General features: G+C 40.3%; 1 protein-coding gene across 6 annotated transcripts; it reads left to right on the forward strand.

Annotated features, from left to right (window-relative positions):
- Positions 1 to 1,076: 1,076 nt before the first annotated feature.
- On the forward strand, positions 1,077 to 19,481 carry LOC121843263 (zinc finger protein 664-like). Of its 6 annotated transcripts, none has more exons than XM_042312863.1 (6): positions 1,682 to 1,810; positions 2,762 to 3,000; positions 5,482 to 5,715; positions 12,712 to 12,897; positions 15,054 to 15,710; positions 17,258 to 19,481. In XM_042312863.1, the coding sequence occupies exons 2-6, from the start codon at positions 2,898 to 2,900 to the stop codon at positions 17,296 to 17,298; spliced, it is 1,221 nt and encodes a 406-aa protein (XP_042168797.1). In that variant the 5' UTR covers positions 1,682 to 1,810; positions 2,762 to 2,897; the 3' UTR covers positions 17,299 to 19,481. The 6 variants fall into 6 exon arrangements, with proteins under 6 accessions (XP_042168796.1, XP_042168797.1, XP_042168798.1 ...); XM_042312864.1 differs by having other exon boundaries at positions 15,054 to 15,526; positions 16,664 to 19,481; XM_042312862.1 differs by lacking the exons at positions 1,682 to 1,810; positions 17,258 to 19,481 and adding an exon at positions 1,077 to 1,287 and having other exon boundaries at positions 15,054 to 15,976.
- Positions 19,482 to 20,051: the final 570 nt, after the last annotated feature.

Genomic DNA, 20,051 nt, shown 5'->3' on the forward strand with positions numbered 1-20,051 from the left:
AAAAACAACACAGAGTTACACATGGGATAAACAAACGTTCAGTCAACACAATAGAAACAATTATATGCAGTGTGTGCAAATGTAGTAAGATTAGGGGATTAGCTCCCCTGTGAGCTAACCTTCTTAGCTAGCTAGATAGCTAACCCATACTACAGTTAGTTAGCAAACCAACCAGCTTCACGGTAGGTACCCAGAGAGTAACGTTGATGTCTAGCTAGTTCATTTTTTTTTAAATGGTCAAAAAGCAATGACTCCACACCCGTTACCAGAAAACAAAGCTAACCGTAGTTAGCTAAACCGATAGAGTAAACTAGCTGACAGTTTGTACAACCATCAAATATGTTGGCCCTGCTTTCCCGCCTATCTAGCAACTAAATTAGTGTTAACTAGCGGTAGTTTATTAGTTAGCATGCAAGTATCCAGGCAGTTGCTTATGTTAGCCTAGAGAAAATAATAGTTTGCGACATTAACAGAAACGGATAATTAATAAAACAACCTTATCAAATTAAAAACGTTTTCAGAAATGTTGATGCTTACAATTATCCTCGTGTCGTTGTGTTTACCTTCATGAGGAACAAATGTCGGGTGAATGACTTGCTCTTTCGGCTTCTCCCAGTTTTGGAGACATGACGGTTATAAATTGTAATAAATTCCCTTGTGAAATTGTAAACTAATGATTTAAAATTACAGGTAATTTTCAGTCATTCTGTCTATATCAGAACATCTTCCAAGATATTCGATTTTTAATTTTAATTTTAAATAAATATATTTCATTATATTGTGTATCAAAAATAATCAAACTCATGCAATATTGTATACATGTATTCGTGTATCTCATGCATTTCAATGAGTACAAGCTGATCAGGCTGACCTTCGGCTAGTTTTGGATCAAAACAGGCGACAATTTTGGGCGAAATAAAGTCTATGATGGACATCGCCACTGATGGATGCCATTACTAAACCAGCGTGAAATTCCCCTTTAACCTGTAGTTGTTGGCTTTATTCAATGCAGGATTATACTGTACATTCAGGAGTTAGTCCGTAGCGGGGTGTGTCTGGTTTTGTGGAGGGAAATATGGCGAAGCGGATGTGCTGTTCGAGTCTGATATCTCCCAGTTGAGTAAAGTTGGTAAGAATCAATGGAAGACGGAGACAACGAAAAATGGAGCAAACAGACCAAAAGTTGTAAACGAACATTGGTTTCTTTTGGAGCGCGATTCATCAACAATTGTGCATTTTGGGAGATCATTTGAGGTCAGGAAGATGGTAAAGGAGGCATGAGGAAAGGTAGAGTCAGTCAGAGTGACCAGTAGTGGTTTTGTTTTGATTTCATGCGTCTCAGAAGAGCAGAAGGAGAGAGCATTGTTTTTCGAAGTAGGGTAGCAAAAAATGTGTTATATCTGGAGTTTCGCTGGAAGAGTGTCTGCCTATTCATGTGATGCTGAGATATGTAAGATACGCAGTGAGAGCGATTGTGAATAAACCACTGCAGTTATAAAATTGATAAAAGAATGGCCATGTTTCAAGTGTGTGCCGACTGAATCTTTTTGGTATTTATTAGGATCCCCATTAGCCGCTGCAAAAGTATCAAAATTGTTCACTTCTCTCATTGACTTCTCAAACCCCGGCTTGGTCTGCTTCACAAGCGTTATCTGAAGTCTCGCGTTGTTACGTCTCTGGGTTTAGAAACTGGTAGTGGGGGAACAGGAAGTTCCGCGCATGCGCGCATCATTCTTCAGAATAAAGGATACGCCAGAATTGTGCAGTCGAGACGACAACTTTAGTGTCCCTTTCTAATGTATTACTACTGGTATGTGATAGCACGTTATAATATCGAAAGAACATGTAATAACATGCTAGGTAACAAATACGTCAAGGTATTATCACGTTTGATAAAGGTTTTATGTGCTATTTTTATGTCAACACGCGTGAGTGAACGTGATCACTTTTTTTTACATATCACATGGAGACTTTGGGTTAGTCTGAGTGGATGTATATCATTTCGTCAAGGTCATTTCATTAAGGATCAATTTATTTGAGATTTCTGGGTTCGTTTTACACGTCGTTTTTGGTTTTGTGTATAGTTCAGGAGATGGTAAAATGGCGGTTCCCCCTCGGTCTGCATCAACGTACTCCAGTTCAGGCACTAAGGGTGCAGCAGAGAAAGACAATTTTACGGTTGCACTACTGTTTTGGAGCTAAATGTAATGATTATCAGTTTTCTACATGTGTACTAATATTCAGAGACATTCAGTTGTTTCTCTCTATCTATAAATGTTACTATGGTGTGAACGGAAATACCATTGGTTTTTGATTGAAATAATAGAGGGAAAGGTTATTCAGGAAAATAGTACATAGTGCTGCCTGAAACATACTGCAACCTTGTACTAAATGGTTTTGAGGCATTTATGTGAATTCAGGAAATCTACTATACATTAAGTGAATTTAAGTTGTGTAGCCTAATTTAAAGTGTATACTTTGTCTAATGTGAATTAATTCATGTTTTGTCAATGCTTAGTTACCAGATCTATTGAAATGAGATCAGTGCTTGACTTGGACAGGAGCTCACCGGAGCTGAGTACCAGCACCTCAAATTTCTACTGTTTGAGCTCATGTTCCTCTTATAGAATATTAGCTCAACAGTATTGTGGAGCTCCTGCACCTAAATATTAACCATATTTTTAGAGAATAAAGTAAGTCTTGATAGTTCTGGCACTAACTTTTTGTGTCCGTTTCTCTTTATTACTACTGGCTGACTCAGATTAAGTCTGAGGCCAGTAACATCAACAGTGAGGACAAATCCAGCCTTCCTCTCTCCTTCCACACTGAGTTCAAACCTACAGTCACTGGGTCCTGATTGTGACAGTAAAGCCCAGTTTGCACTGCAGGATCTAGAGATGGCATCAGTGAAGCTGGAAGACTGCAGTCAAACACTGGAGCTGAATGCCAACATAAAAGATGAAGAAGAGGAGGAGAAGATTGGGACATCTGTTTCTCATGGTAAGCACAGGTTATATCTAACTTAAGTTGGTGTTTTTCAGTCCAACTTCCCACTGTGCATGAAGAGTTGCTGTAGAACTGTTTTATTTATTTTTTATTTCACCTTTATTTAACCAGGTGGGCCAGTTGAGAACGAGTTCTCATTTACAACTGGCCATAGTGGCGAAATAATTACAATTTAGCATTAACACTGGAGTGATAGATGTGCAGATGATGATGTGCAAGTAGAGTTACTGGGGTGCAAAATAGCAAAAATAAATAACAATATGGGGATGAGGTAGTTGGGTGGGCTATTTACAGATGGGCTGTGTACAGGTGCAGTGATCGGTAAGCTGCTCTGACAGCTGATGCTTAAAGTTAGTGAGTGTCTCCAGCTTCAGTGATTTTTGCAATTAGTTACAGTCATTTGCAGCAGAGAACTGGAAGGACAGGTGGCCAAAGGAGCAGTTGGCTTTGGGGGTGACTAGAGCGATATACCTGCTGGAGCGCGTGCTACGGGTGGGTATTGTTATGGTGAACAGTGAGCTGACATAAGGTGGGGCTTTACCAAGCAAAGACTTATAGATGACCTGGAGCGAGTGGGTTTGGCGACGAGTACGAAGCGATGGCCAGCCAACGAGAGTGTACAGGTCGCAGTGGTGGGTAGTATATGAGGCTTTGGTGACAAAACGGATGGCACTGTGATAGACTGCATCCAATTTGTTGAGTAGAGTGTTGGAGGTTATTTCGTAAATGACATCGCCAAAGTCAAGGATTTGGTAGGATAGTCAGTTTTACGAGGGTGTATTTAGCTGCATGAGTGAAGGAGGCTTTGTTGCAAAATAGGAAGCCAATTCTATATTTAATTTTGAATTGGAGATGCTTAATGTGAGTCTGGAAGGAAATTTTACAGTCTAACTAGACACTTAGATTATGTGGACAACTACAAATACCTAAGTCAGAACTGTCCAGAGTAGTGATGCTAGTCGGGCGAGCGGGTGCGGGCAGCGATTGGCTGAAGAGCATGCATTTAGTTTTACTTGCATTTAAGACCAGTTGGAGGCCACAGGAAGGAGTGTTGTATGGCATTTAAGCTTGTCTGGAGGTTTGTTAACACAGTGCCCAAAGAAGAGACAGATTTATACAGAATGGTGTCGTCTGCATAGAGGTGGATCAGAGCATCACCAACAGCAAGTGCTACATCATTGATATATACAGAGAAAAGAGTCGGCCCGAGAATTGAACCCTGTGGCACGCCCATAGAGACTACCAGAGGTCCGGACAACAGGCCCTCCGATTTGACACACTGAACTCTATCTGAGAAGTAGTTGGTGGACCAGGCAAGGCAGTCATTTGAGAAACCAAGGCTCTTGAGTCTGCCGATAAGAATGCGGTGATTGACAGAGTCGAAAGCCTTGGCCAGGTCGATGAAGACTGCTGCACAGGACTGTCTTTTATAGATGGCGGTTATGATATCGTTTAGGACCTTGAGCGTGGCTGAGGTGCACCCATGACCAGCTCTGAAACCAGATTGCATAGCGGAGAAGGTACCTTATTCTAAAATTAATTAATTAAAAAACGTTCCTCATCAACCTACATACAATACCCCATAATGACAAAGCAAACGCAGGTTTTTAGGAATGTTTTCACATTTATAAAGAATTAAAAACAGAAATACCTCATTTACAAAAGTATTCAAACCCTTTGCTATGAGAATCGACATTGAGCTCAGGTGCATCTTGTTTTCATTGATCATCCTTGAGATATTTCTATAACTTGATTGTTGTCAATCTGTGGTAAATTAAATTGATTGGACATGATTGGAAAGGCACACACCTGTCTATATAAGCGCCCACATTTGACAGTGCATGTCAGAGTAAAATCCAAGTCATGAGGTCGAAGGAATTATCCGTAGAGCTCCATGAAAGGAAAAATTCACACGGTGGTAAAATGGCGGCACCCGCTCGGTCTGCGTCAACGGACTTCAGTGCAGGAAGTGTGGATGTAGCAGGGAGACAATTTTACAGCTACGGTTTACTGTTTTGATTATCTTTAAATGTAATGATTATCTTTTTTCTACATGTGTAATAACGTTGACAAATTCAGTTTGTCTTTATCTATAAACGTTACTATGGTGTGAACAGGAAATAATTGTTTTTTTAAAAAGTAAAATAGTGAATACAAGGTTATTAAGGAAAATAGCACATCCTGCTGCCTAAAACAAACTGTAACCTTGTACTAAATGGTTTTTGAGTCTTGTATGCATTTATCTACTACAGGTTAAGTTTTAGCACAAATGTATTATGAAGCTCCTGCACCTAAATATAAACAGTACCAGCACACAAAATGAGTATCGGCAAATATTTCAGTCCAAGTCAAGCACTGAATTAGATAATTGAACAATAAAAAATAGAATATATTTTATAGAGAAGAAAGACCTTGCCAGAACTTTCAAGAAAATAACTTTTGGGTCTGTTTCTTTTGTGCTACTTGCCGACTCAGGTATGAGGCCGTTAACATCAACAGTGAGGACAAACCCAGCCTGCCTCTCTCCTTCCACACTGAGTCCAAACCGACAGTCACTGGGTCCTGATTGTGACAGTGGAGCCCAGTTTGCACTGCAGGATCCAGAGATGGCATCAGTGAAGCTGGAAGACTGCAGTCAAACACTGGAGCTGAATGTCAACATTAAAGAGGAAGAAGAGGAGGAGAAGATTGGGACATCGGTTTCTCATGGTAAGAGCAGGTTATATCTCATTTTGTTGTTCGTTACAACTTCCCACTGTGTATGAAAAGTTGTGGTAGAACTGTTTCATGATGAACTGTTTAAGGACTGCAGTACATCTCATCCTCATGGACTGCACCAGATTTGCCAGTTCTTACTGTGAGATGTTGCACCACTCTTCCACCAAGGCACCTGCAAGTTCCCAGACATTTCTGGGGGGAATTTGTGCCCATAGGCAAAGTTGTCTAGTAAGGACCTGCCTGACAACAGACCGACAAGCCCTCAGTCCAGCCTCTCTCAGCGTATTGCGGACAGTCTGAGCACTGATGGAGGGATTGTGCGTTCCTGGTGTAACTTGGGCAGTTGTTGCCATCCTGTACCTGTCCTGTAGGTGTGATGTTCGGATGTACCGATCCTTTGCAGGTGTTGTTTCACGTGGTCTGCCACTGCGAGGACGATCAGCTGTCCATCCTGTCTCCCTGTAGCGCTGTCTTCGGTGTCTCACAGTACAGACATTGCAATTTATTGCCCTGGCCACATCTGCAGTCCTCATGCCTCCTTGCAGCATGCATAATGCACGTTCACGCAGATCAGCAGGGACCCTGGGCATCTTTCTTTTGGTGTTTTTCAGAGTGAGGTGGAGGGTCCGTCATGGTCTGGGGTGTTTTTTTTTTGCGTTTATAGAAAATCACCACAATGGGACTCAAACTTAAAGGAATCATTCTTTATTATCAACAAGCTAGAGAGGTTCCATCAAACTTAAAGAACCATAGTATATGTTGGTCGTGAGCTCTGCCGGGGCAGTCCTGGTAGTTCTCCTTTATACTGCTTACTCAGACAAGTTATATTTGCATGATTTAGCTTATTCATTATTGATAATTCATAATTAACATTTTGCTGTTGCGTGTGCTGAGACCTTGAAACTGAACAATGTTCTGGGCGTACTGCCAATTGGGGCTGAGGAGGAGGTCACAGTCTACTGCACAAACCAATAACATTTTTCCTCACATTTTTTAGAGGGCAAATAGTTGGCGGGGCAATTTTGTATTAATTAGCATATCAATGAATTGAATGTATGTAGGCTATGAATGGCCTCACACCAGTACAGTAGGTGGAGGTGTAGGCACCTAAGAGTTGGATGCGATCCGCCAACCAAATCCCAAAGAAGGTGTTTATACTTGTTTGCAATTTTTTGTACAGATGAACGTGTTACATTCAGGTGTTTGGAAATTGCTCCCAAAGATGAACCAGACTTGTGGAGGTCTACAATTTTTTTTTCTGGTGTCTTGGCTTATTTATTTTTTATTTTCGCATGATGTCAAGCAAAGAGGCACTACGTTTGAAGGTTGACCTTGAAATACATCCACAGGTAAACCTCCAATTGACTCAAATAATGTAAATTAGCCTATCAGAAGCTTCTAAAGCCATGACATCATTTTCCAAGCTGTTTAAAGGCACAGTCAACTTAGTGTATGTAAACTTCTGACCCACTGGAATTGTGATATAGTGAATTAAAAGTGAAATAATCTGTCTGTAAACAATTGTTGGAAAAATGACTTGTGCCATGCACAAATTAGATGTCTTTAACCGACTTGCAAATACTTTAGTTTGTTAACAAGAAATGTGTGGAGTGGTTGAAAAACGAGTTTTAATGACTACATCCTGAGTGTATTTAAGAGAGTTATAAGGGCAAGAGGCCACAGTTCTATAGAAGATATGGTGGTGGATGCACCTCAACCAGTTGTAAATGTTGTACGTCAATCAAGTGATCTGGATACACTTATTGTGAAGGTGGATGTTCTTAGTATTTATAACCACAGTTATTCATTGTACTGCACAAGACGTCCAAGAAGCTGGACATCATTATATCTGCAGCTGAGACGTTTTTGGGCCTCCAAGACTACAAGGACTAATGTTCTGCTCTTATAGGATCCTTCTCAGCCTGTGTAGGGACCTGGTTAGAACAGAAAAGCAGGCTGATTTAGTTTAATTTACATTTCGTTATTGATAGTTTTTGCATGATTAAAAAAAAAACTGTATACACTGAACAAACATATAAACGAAACATGCAAAGTGTTGGTTTCATGAGGTGAAATAAAATATCCCAGAAATGTTCCACACACACAAACTTATTTCTGTCAAATTTTGTGCACATTTGTTTTACATCCCCGTTAGTGAGCATTTCTCCTTTGCCAAGATAATCCATCCACCTCACAGGTGTGGCATATCAAGAAGCTGATTAAATAGCATGATTATCATTACACAGGTGCACCTTGTGCTGGAGACAAGAGTAGGTGCTTGGCAGCAGCTTATGGTGATCTCTAATAAATACAAAAATGCCACTCAAATGGGCTATTTTTTTTTCACACAACACAAAGCCACAGATGTCTGAAGTTTTAAGGGAGCATGCAATTGGCAAGCTGACTGCAGGATTTTCCACCAGAGCTGTTGCCAGATCAGTTAATGTTAATTTCTCTACCTTTGTTGTTTTAGAGAATTTGTCAGTATGCCCAACTAGCCTCACATCTGCAGACTGCCGTGTATGGTGTTGTGTGGTTTGCTGATGTCAGTGTTGTGAACAGAGTGCCCCATGGTGGTATCAGGGTTATGATATGGGCAGGCATAAGCTACAAACAACAAACACAATTGCATTTTATTGATGGCAATTTGAATGCACAGAGAAACCATGACACGATCCTGAGGCCCATTGTCCTGCCATTCATCAGCCGCCATCACCTCATGTTTCAGCATGACAATGCACAGCCCCACGTGGCAAGAATCTGTACACAATTGAAAATGTCCCAGTTCTTCTGTGGCCTGCATACTCAGAAATGTCACCCTTTGAGCATGTTTGGGATGGTCTGGATCGATGTCTGCGACAGCTTGTTCCTGTTCCTGCAAATATCCAGGCATTTCACACAGCCATTGAAAAGGAGTGGGACAACATTCCACAGGCCACAATCAACAGCTTGAATAACTCTATGTAAAGGAGATGTGGGGCTTCTCCAGTGTTTAATGTGTAAATTGGGAGGTGCTGGAACCAGAAGTGATCCCAAGAGGGGGGGTGACCTGGGGGGGCTCTGAGGTACCAGAAGACATTAAATAAAATACCTTTATAATAAAGTATTGCATGCATTATTGTGGCTTTAGCGTTCTGGCAAAGAGCAGAGGTGTGGAGCCACTTGCGGAAGTTGTTAATTTTTTGTAGCCTGGAGTTCAGGAAAAATGTGGCCTTTTAAAAACAAATGTCATGCAATTTTAGATGACTGGAGACTTTCACAGAATCTTAAAAGGTCAATTATTATTTTATTTATTTAACTAGGCAAGTCAGTTAAGACCCAATTGTTATTTACAATGACTGCCAAACCCAGACAACGCTGGGCCAATTCTGCGCCGCGTCGTCCAGGTTTAATACCTCTCAAATGACCAAAATGACAGGCTGCTTTGACACTGACAAACAGAGAATCTGAGATCAATAAAAACAACCTTGTCTCTAATCCATCAATAGCCTAGGCCAGGTGTGAGGAGAAACACATTGTACAATATGAGGAGGAAGTTGTAGTCCTAATCAAGCTTTCCAGTTTCACTGACTCACCCAATGATGTTCAGCTCACTCCCTGAATGAATGGACAATTGCACAAGTTTTTATTTTATTTTTACAACTAATCCAAGATTAGACCACAGCTGGTCGTTTCCAATGGGAACAGATCAGTCATAGTGGGCAGAGCCAAGCAGGAGTCAGCGACATCCTACTGGTGCGTTATACAACACATCTGCACGTTTCTGTTAGGGAACTCTTCTGTGAATCGCTCGTGTGCAATAACTCAATTCGCTTTTACGTTCCTTCTAAATTACGCAATTATTTAAAACTGTTGCAAATGGTAAAGTCTACAGATCTTAGTCCACTCTTGTTCATAAAATATTTTAGTTTTGGAAACAGAACTGTATTAAGATCAGGTGTTTCATCGATTTAGAACATTTGCAGAATGTCGGCCAAAATCCATCTCGTTCCGTCTTCTCCCACTGCCTGCCAGAGGGCTTCCTCTCACTACCATATTTGGTAGTGAGTGGAAACGCTAAGCGGATGCTTCACATTTATACATCTGGTGAAATATCTGTCTTGTTGTTCTATCTGAGGCTGCACTGTGGTAGTGGGGGAACAGGAAGTTCCAGGCAGGCACCATTCTTCAGAATAAAGAAAACGCCAGAACTGTGATGTCAAGAAGATAACCTTTGTGTCGGTTTCTATGTATTATCGAAGGAACACATACCATGCTAGGTAACATCCGTTAAGGTATTATCACGTTTGGTGTTTTATTTTTGAGTCAAACCAGGTGATTGTGATCAACTATTTTACAAGTCACATAGCTAGAAGCTTTTGGTTTGTCTGAATAAATGTACATAATTTCCTCAATGTAGTTTTAATAAAGAATACAAGTATTTGAGCTTTCTGAGTTTGTTTAGCATGTTATTGGTTTTGTGTAAAATTCACGAGCTGGTAAAATGGAGCTGTCCACTCTGTCTGCTCCAATGGGCTTCAGTGCTGGTGCAGAGAGACCATTTCACAGTCGCACTACAGTTTTGAAGGTGAATGTAATGATTATCATGTGTTGTAATATTCAGACACATTACGTTGTTTCTATCTTTATAAATGTTACTATGGTGTGAACGGAAATACTATTACTATTTTTAAAATAGTACATGTGCTGCCTAAAACATACTGCAACCTTGTACAAAATGTTTGAGTCATTTGGCATTTACAGTGGGGCAAAAAAGTATTTAGTCAGCCACCAATTGTGCAAGTTCTCCCACTTAAGAAGATGAGAGGCCTGTAATTTTCATCATAGGTACACTTCAACTATGACAGACAAAATTAGGAGAAAAAAATCCTGAAAATCACATTGTAGGGTTTTTTAATGAATTTATTTGCAAATTATGGTGGAAAATAAGTATTTGGTCAATAACAAAAGTTTATCTCAATACTTTGTTATATACCCTTTGTTGGCAATGACAGAGGTCAAACGTTTTCTGTAAGTCTTCACAAGGTTTTCACACACAGTTGCTGGTATTTTGGCCCATTCCTCCATGCAGATGTCCTCTAGAGCAGTGACGTTTTGGGACTTTCAACTCCCTCCAAAGATTTTCTATGGGGTTGAGATCTGGAGACTGGCTAGGCCACTCCAGGACCTTGAAATGCTTCTTACGAAGCCACTCCTTCGTTGCCCGGGCAGTGTGTTTGTCATGCTGAAAGACCAAGCCACGTTTCATCTTCAATGCCTTTGCTGATGGAAGGTGGGGGGGTTTCACTCAAAATCTCACGATACATGGCCCCATTCATTCTTTCCTTTACACAGATCAGTCGTCCTGGTCCCTTTGCAGAAAAACCGCCCCAAAGCATGATGTTTCCACCCCCATGCTTCACAGTAGGTATGGTGTTCTTTGGATGCAACTCAGCATTCTTTGTCCTCCAAACACGACGAGTTATTTTTACCAAAAAGTTCTATTTTGGTTTCATCTGACCGTATGACATTCTCCCAATCTTCAAATCAAATCAAATTGTATTTGTCACATACACATGGTTAGCAGATGTTAATGCGAGTGTAGCGAAATGCTTGTGCTTCTAGTTCCGACAATGCAGTAATAACCAACAAGTAATCTAACTAACAATTCCAAAAAACTACTGTCTTATACACAGTGTAAGGGGATAAAGAATATGTACATAAGGATATATGAATGAGTGATGGTACAGAGCAGCATAGGCAAGATACAGTAGATGATATCGAGTACAGTATATACATATGAGATGAGTATGTAAACCAAGTGGCATAGTTAAAGTGGCTAGTGATACATGTATTACATAAGGATGCAGTCGATGATATAGAGTACAGTATATACGTATGCATATGAGATGAATAATGTAGGGTAAGTAACATTATTTAAGGTAGCATTGTTTAAAGTGGCTAGTGATATATTTACATCATTTCCCATCAATTCCCATTATTAAAGTGGCTGGAGTTGAGTCAGTGTCATTGACAGTGTGTTGGCAGCAGCCACTCAATGTTAGTGGTGGCTGTTTAACAGTCTGATGGCCTTTAGATAGAAGCTGTTTTTCAGTCTCTCGGTCCCAATCTTCTTCTGGATCATCCAAATGCTCTCTAGCATGTGGAGTTTGGAGTGTGACTGTTTGAGGTTGTGGACAGGTGTCTTTTATACTGATAACAAGTTCAAACAGGTGCCATTAATACAGGTAACGAGTGGAGGACAGAGGAGCCTCTTAAAGAAGAAGTTACAGGTCTGTGAGAGCCAGAAATCTTGCTTGTTTGTAGGTGACCAAATACTTATTTTCCACCATAATTTACAAGTAAATTCATTAAAAATCCTACAATGTGATTTTCTGGAATTGTTTTTCTCTCATTTTGTCTGTCATAGTTGAAGTGTACCTATGATGAAAATTACAGGCCTCTCATCTTTTTAAGTGGGAGAACTTGCACAATTGGTGGCTGACTAAATACTTTTTTGCCCCACTGTAGTTAATGTAACTTCCACTGTATGTGAATTTGTGGAGCCTACTATGGTTTAAGTGCACTTACATTGTGTAGTCTAATTTAAAGCTTGTACTTTGTCTAATTTGAATTACGTAATGTTTTGTTGTCAATGCTTAGCTACCAGATCTTTTGAAATGAGATCAGTGCTTGACTGAGTACCGGCACCTCAAATTTCTACTGTTTGAGCTCATGTTCCTCTTATAGAATATTAGCTCAACAGTATTGTGGAGCTCCTGTACCTAAATATAAACAGTACCGGCACCTATTTCAGTCCAAGTCAAACACTGAATTAGATAATTGAACAAGAAGAAATATAATATATTTTTAGAGAATAAAGAAAGTGCCAGAACTGTCAAGACAATAACTTTTGTGTCTCATTGTTACTACAGGACGACTAGAATTAAGTCTGAGACCGGTTACATCAATAGTGAGTACAAACCCAGCCTGCCTCTCTCATTACAGACTATGTCCAAACCAATATTCATTCACTGGGTCCTGATTGTGGCAGTGAAGCCCAGTTTGCACTGCAGGATCCAGAGATGACATCAGTGAAGCTGGAAGACTGCAGTCAAACACTGGAGCTGAATGTCATCATTAAAGATGAAGAAGAGGAGGAGGAGGAGAAGATTGGGGAATCTGTTTCTCATGGTAAGAGCAGGTTCTATCTAAGTTTGTTGTTCATTCCAACTTCCCACTGTGCATGAAAAGGTGCAGTAGAACTGTTTAATGATGAACTGTTTCAATGAGAAGGTAGATGTTGTTTCATGCTACTGAGACTTGCATGGTTTGACACCAGTATTGTCAGCATTTGTTTTATTCACTGGGCTGTCTGGAGTGTTCAGAGAGTAGACTTAAAGAAGTGAAGTAGACAATCTGCCAGTTACTAACCCTTGTGATTTTGAGTGGAGGATGATATGAAATGAGTCTGTGTAGTTACTAACCCTTGTGATAGTGAGTGGAGGATGATATGAAATGAGTCTGTGTAGTTACTAACCCTTGTGATAGTGAGTGGAGGATGATATGCCTCATTTATGACTTTTGCCCACTTTTAGAATAGTTTTATTCCCCTTTTGTATTGTACAGCCTACTGATATGAATACATATGTCACCCGGTACAGCTAGAAGGGGACTGGCCACCCCTTTGGTCCTGGTTCCTCTCTGCGTTTCTTTCTAACTTTTCCGAGCCGCTGTGCTTCTACACCTGCATTGTTTGCTCTTTGGGGTTTTAGGCTGAGTTTCTGAAAAGCATTTTGTGACAACTGCTGATGTAAAAAGTGTTTATAAAATAAATTTGATTGACATGGACAGTACCTGTCAAAGGTTTGGACACCTACTTATTCCAAGGTTTTATTTATTTTTTACTATTTTCTACATTGTAATATAAGTGAAAACAAACTTTAAGTAACACATATGTAATCATGTAGTAACCAAAAAAGTGAGATTCTTCAAAGTAGCCACCCTTTGCCTTGATGAATGCTTTGCACACTCTTCGCATTCTCTCAACCAGCTTTATGAGGAAGTCACCTGGAATGCATTTCAATCAACAGGTGTGCCTTGTTGAAAGTTAATTTGTGGAATTTCTTTCCTTAATGCGTTTTAGCCAATCAGTTGTATTGTGACAAGGTAGGGGTGGTATACAGAAGAAAGCCCTATTTGGTAAAAGAGCAAGGCCATATTATGTCAAGAACAGCTCAAATAAGCAAAGAGAAATGACAGTCCATTACTTTAAGACATAAAGGTCAATCAATTCCGGAACATTTTATAGAACTTTGAAAGTTTCTTCAAGCGCAGTTGCAAAAACCATCAAGCGCTATGATGAAACTGACTCTCACGAGGACTGCCACAGGAAAGGAAGACCCAGAGTTACCTCTGCTGCAGGGGATAAGTTCATTAGAGTTACCAGCTTCAGAGTTCAAGTAACAGACACATCAACATCAACTGTTCAGAGGAGACTGTGTGAATCAGGCCTTCATGGTTGAATTGATGCAAATAAACCACTACTAAAGGACACCAATAAGAAGAGACTTGCTTGGGCTAAGAAACACGAGCAATTGACATTAGACCAGGGGAAATCTGTAATTTAGTGTGATTAGTCCAAATTTCAGATTTTTGGTTCCAACTTCTGTGTCTTTGTGAGATGCAGAGTAGGTGAATGAATGATCTCTGCATGTGTGGTTCTCACCGTGAAGCATGGAGGTGTGATGGTGGAGTTCATTGCTGGTAACACTCAGTGATTTATTAACCAGCATGGCTACCACATCAGTCTGCAGCAATATGCCATCCCATCTGGTATGGGCTTAGTGGGACTCATTTGTTTTTCAACAGGACAATGACCCAAAACACCCCTCCAGGCTGTGTAAGGGCTATTTGACTTAGAATGAGAGTGATGGAGTGCTGCATCAGATGACCTGGCCTCCACAATCCCCCGACCTCAACCCAATTGAGATGGTTTAAGATGAGTTGGACTGCAGAGTGAAGGAAAAGCAGCCAACACAAGTGCTCAGCATAAGTGGGAGCTCCTTCATGACTGTTGGAAAAGCCTTCCAGGTGAAGCTGGTTGAGATAATGCCAAGTGTGCAAAGCGGTCATCAAGGCAAAGGGTGGCTACTTTGAAGAATCTAAAATATATTTTGAGTTATTTTAACACTTTTTTTGGTTACTACATGATTCCATATGTGTTATTTCATAGTTTTGATGTCTTCACTATTATTCTGCAATGTAGAAAATAGTAAAAGTAAAGAAAAACCATTGAATGAGTAAGTTTGTCCACCAACTGACTAGTTCTTCTGATGTTGTTCACACAGGAAACCATGTTGCCACGTTCTCTGCATCCAGAGAGCAACAGCAGGAAGATCATAGCGCTAAGAGATCTCATCACTGCCCACATTGTGAGGAGATTTTCCCATTTCTATCAAAGCTGAAAATACACCTAAAAATACACACAGGAGAGAATCTGTATTCCTGTACTGACTGTGGGAAGAATTTCACAACATTAGAGGTTCTGATCATTCATCAGAGAGTGCATGAACGGATACACACAGGAGAGAAGCCTGTGTCCTGCTCTGACTGTGGAAAGAGTTTCTCTCTACTGAGTAACTTAAAACGACATGAACGCATACATACAGGAGAGAAGCCTTACTCCTGCTCTGACTGTGTAAAATGCTTCACAACATCAACTGAGCTAAAACGTCATCAGAGAACACACACAGGAGAGAAGCCTTACTCCTGCTCTGACTGTGGAAAGAGTTTCTCTCAACTGAGCAACTTAAAAGCACATGTACGTATACATACAGGAGAGAATCCTTACTCCTGTTCTGACTGTGGGAAGAGGTTCTCTCTACTGAGCAACTTAAAATCACATGAACGTATGCATACAGGAGAGAAGCCTTACGTATGCTCTGACTGTGTAAAATGCTTCACAACATCAACTGAGCTAAATCGTCATCAGAGAACACACACAGGTGAGAAGCCTTACTCCTGCTCTGACTGTGGAAAGAGGTTTTCTCGACTAAGCACCTTAAAAAGACACCAAGGTCAACAGAAAGGACCATTGATCTGACTGTGGAAAATGTTTTAAAACAACAGCTGAGCTTTAAAGGTCGTCAGAGAGCACACATAGGAGAGAAGTGTCGTGGAAATTTCCTGTATTACCAAATCACGAGAGAGCAAACCACACACAAGTCAGAGTTATCATAAAGTCCATCTTTAATTATATGAGCGTCACCATAGCCCTGTGACTCTCAGATCAATTCAGTGTCTATAAATTAATTCTCTGAGAGTGCTTTCATATTGGCAGCTGAGATCCTTTATAGCAAAGACACACATAGCCAGACAGCATTGGCTATAAATTATTGTTCAGTTTGGTCTCCTAAACTAAGTTCTTATCTTGTTCTTGGTACCACTTAGAACCAAAAACATTACCTCATCCAATGGCATATATCAAATACACCCCCTCCTGGACAAGATCAGAAAAGACAGTGAGCCTCTTAGGTCATACACTAAATCAAGATAAGGGCAACCTCAGAGGGGAAATGTAAATAGTTAGACACATTCCCATAAGAAGACAGGCCTGACCTCTCCCCTCTCTGGGGCCCAATGTGACTAAGCCCTGGCAGAGAAGGGATAACTGCAAACAGTATTATCCAAAAGAAGACATTCTAATGACATATCTCACATAAGCATTATTATATAAATACAATATCTTATTTATCAATGTTACCTAACTAATTCTGATTCTGCTACTACAGAAGCCTTACATCTGCTCTGACTGTGCGTCAAGTTTCTCTCTTCTGTGCCACTTAAAATGACTTGAACGTGTACACACAGGAGAGAAGCCTTATCACTGCATTCATTGACTGTGAGAAGAGATTCTACAGATTGGGCCATTTAAAATGACACCAATGTATACACACAGGAGAGAAGCCTCATCACTGCACTGACTGTGAGAAGAGATTCTACAGATTGGGCCATTTAAAATGACACCAATGTATACATAAAGGAGAGAAGCCTCATCAGTTCTTTCAGACCAGCTAAGATTAGTCACTCCACTTAATTCTCATCTCATAAAATAAGTGGTAACGTTGAATTGGATCAAATGAAGAAAGTGTAGATCACTGTATTGTAATCCAATTGTTTCTCACTGTGAGAGAACTGTGCAGAGGAGAGGGAGCGTTATAGTATGTATATTATCCTCTCTTTACTTTACTGATCAGTGTGCACCTTGTCAGTTTTGGTGTGTTTTGTTAGCTTCTACTGTAAAGATATTGAGATGGCCTTGGATTTGGCCTTAGGGTTGAATATCCTCTGTGAGGAGTCTCACAATGGAGTTGTTGACTGGGTGGTACTGCTTCTCTCTGCAGTTTTCCGTGGGAATGAGCTGGTAGACACAACATGTACAGAGTGTACAAAACATCTTTCCATGACATAGACTGACCAGGTGAACCCAGCTGAAAACTATAATCCTTAATGATGTGGTATTTATTATGAATTTATTATGGATCCCCATTAGCTTTCAGCAGAAAACAAGAGACTGCAGTTGGAGTTGACTAAGAAATGAAAAGACGCTGGACGCTGGAGAATTTGAAAAACATTGCCTGGCCTGATGAATCCCTGTTCCTGCTGTGTCATGCTGATGGGAGGACTAGGGTATGCAGGAAACCACGAGCACATCCATCATTCCTCGTGTCATCTTTGCAGGCTGGTGGTGATGGTGTGGAGTTTGTATTCATGCCACACTCTGGGCCCCTTGATAAAAGTGGAGCAACTTGGAATACCACAGGATTTCTAAACACCATTTCCAATCAGGTGCATCCCTTCATGGCAGCAGTTTATCCATCTGCAAATAGATTTATTCAGTAGGATTATGCCACAAGGCTTGTCCAGGAATGGTTCCAAGAACATGACAGTGAATTCAGTTTACTGCAGTGGCCTGACGAGTCACCAGATCTCAATCCAAGTGTTCATCTGTGGCAGGAGATGGAACAAGCTATTCGGAGTAGAGATCCGCTCCCAGCTAGACACAATTGTGGGAAGCATTGGGCCAGAATCCCTGTGGAATGCCCTCAACACCTTGGATAGTCCAGACAAATTGAGGCTAATTCTGAGGACAAAGGGGGTGCAACTCAATATTAGGAAGGTTTTTTGTACACAATGTATATCAGATAAAGATGGTGTGATGATCATTTTTAAGCATTTGTTTGGGTCGATTATTTTATATTACTCAACTTTTTGTTTGGGTTGATTATTTAATATTACTCAACTTTTGTTTAAACAGTATGAATCTACTTGTGTTTATTAAAATTGTATTTTAATACTAGATTTATTATTTTAGTCATTGATGATGAATGTATTTGAATAACTGTGTTGAAGTTAATTGATCTGGCGGCAGGTAGCTTAGCGGTTAAGAGTGTTGGGCCAGTAACTGAAAGGTTTCTGGTTTGAATCCAAAGCCGACTAGGTGAAAAGTCTGTCATTGTGCCCTTGAGCAAGGCAATTAAACCGTATTTGTCCTGTAAGTTGCTCTGGATAAGAGCATCTGCTAAGTGACAAGATTGTAATGAAAAATGTTTGTAGATGAATTTATGTTCGGCGGGTTAGCCTAGTGGTTAGAGTGTTAGAGTGTTGGACTAGTAACCGGAAGGTTGCAAGTTCAAACCCCTGAGCTGACAAGGTACAAATCTGTTGTTCTGCCCCTGAACAGACAGTTAACCCAGTGTTCCTAGGCCGTCATTGAAAATAAGAATTTGTTCTTAACTGACTTGCCTGGTTAAATAAAGGTAAAAATAAAATAAAATGTTGGGCAACCACTTTTTTTTCTCTTAAATGAAATAAACTGTTTGAAGTGACATACTGTATATACAATACACAACATTACCACTTTGTTTACCCTGGTCAGAAGGACAGGGCCATAGTAGGCTAGACTATGTAGCTGCTGTTGTTACTAGACTATAGTTTCCATGTAATACAGCATGTCAGATCACTAATGATTAGGTGTTAAGGCTGCTACATTTATGCAAGAGTTTTTGCTTGTGTCTGTCGGGAGTGATGTATTATCAGCTTGTTAAATATCTAATGGAGGGAAGTGGAGAGGCGTCTTGAGCTTTGTGCCCGGCCCGCCTTACATGGTCAAGAGACGCAGAGAACCTGCAGCAGCACCCAGATGTGAAGAACAGCCCTTACAAAAATGTACGATTGTAGTACAATAAAGAAAATATAGCATGGTATTTTTGTGGAATGGTAGTGACCAAAAAAACGTATGTTTTTTTATTGTACGAGGCCTAGAAACATAGATGAAACTGCCAGATGTGTCATAATAGCCTGGAAGTAAAGCTGCACTGGGAGACACATTTGAAATGGAATACATTGAAAACATTCAGCAGGGTGGAAACAATCACAGTAAAACATGATTTAAATGTATTGTTGGAAGGGCTGTGGTCACCATTCATGTAATACATTAAATATATACATCAGATGGTATTGGGGAGCTATTTCATAGGGTTTTCATGGGTACATTATTTACCCATTTCAATCTTATACCAACCAACCCTATGCTTGGTGTGACTGTTATGGTCAGAACAGACCATCTGATATGCCTTTAAATATTGTAATATGCAACCTGGAATTAAAATGTAAGAGGACCAGTGCTTCTACAGTGAATCACATCTGTGCTGTTTGAGAGAGATGTTGTTAGACTACATTGTATCGTTGTTTCCTCTTCTGAGGGCACTGGTGGGGAACAACATAATTTATATTCACATAGACAATGAGTCCTTCAAGTTTAGCACTATAACCACACATTTGAATGATCTGTATTGGGATGATGGGGGAAATTGAATTGACAATATACAATGTGGGTTGGTAACTAGGTTTGGCCTCCAGTCAATTTGTTGCTGGGCTTGTAGCTAGTCTGCGGGCCAGAACATAATTAGCCTATTAAAAAATAGCCTATAGCTTCCCAATTCATAGTCCTACACAGTGTAGGCTACACTACACATTTAACACGTGGTTAGTGGGATAAACAATTCAATGACCATAACATAATGTTGATCTGATTACAGTGGTAAAATCACCTATGTCTATATTAATAGTCCTACCTGTTCTGTTAAAATATATTAATCATATTTCTGTCCTTTCAAACCAGTGTGTCTTGTTTGCAGTGTGTCAGTTCAATCCGAGATGTCATTATGAATCTAAGCATGGTGCTTTCAGAAGTAGATGTTCCACCCCAGACATGAGGCTGAAGTCCAACGCAGAAAGGAAGGTGGGCCTAAAGAGTGAACACCTTGTGTGTTTTACAGTGGTGA

This window comes from Oncorhynchus tshawytscha, unplaced genomic scaffold (assembly GCF_018296145.1).
Source record: "Oncorhynchus tshawytscha isolate Ot180627B unplaced genomic scaffold, Otsh_v2.0 Un_contig_8524_pilon_pilon, whole genome shotgun sequence".
In the NCBI taxonomy this organism is placed as follows: Eukaryota; Metazoa; Chordata; class Actinopteri; order Salmoniformes; family Salmonidae; genus Oncorhynchus; species Oncorhynchus tshawytscha.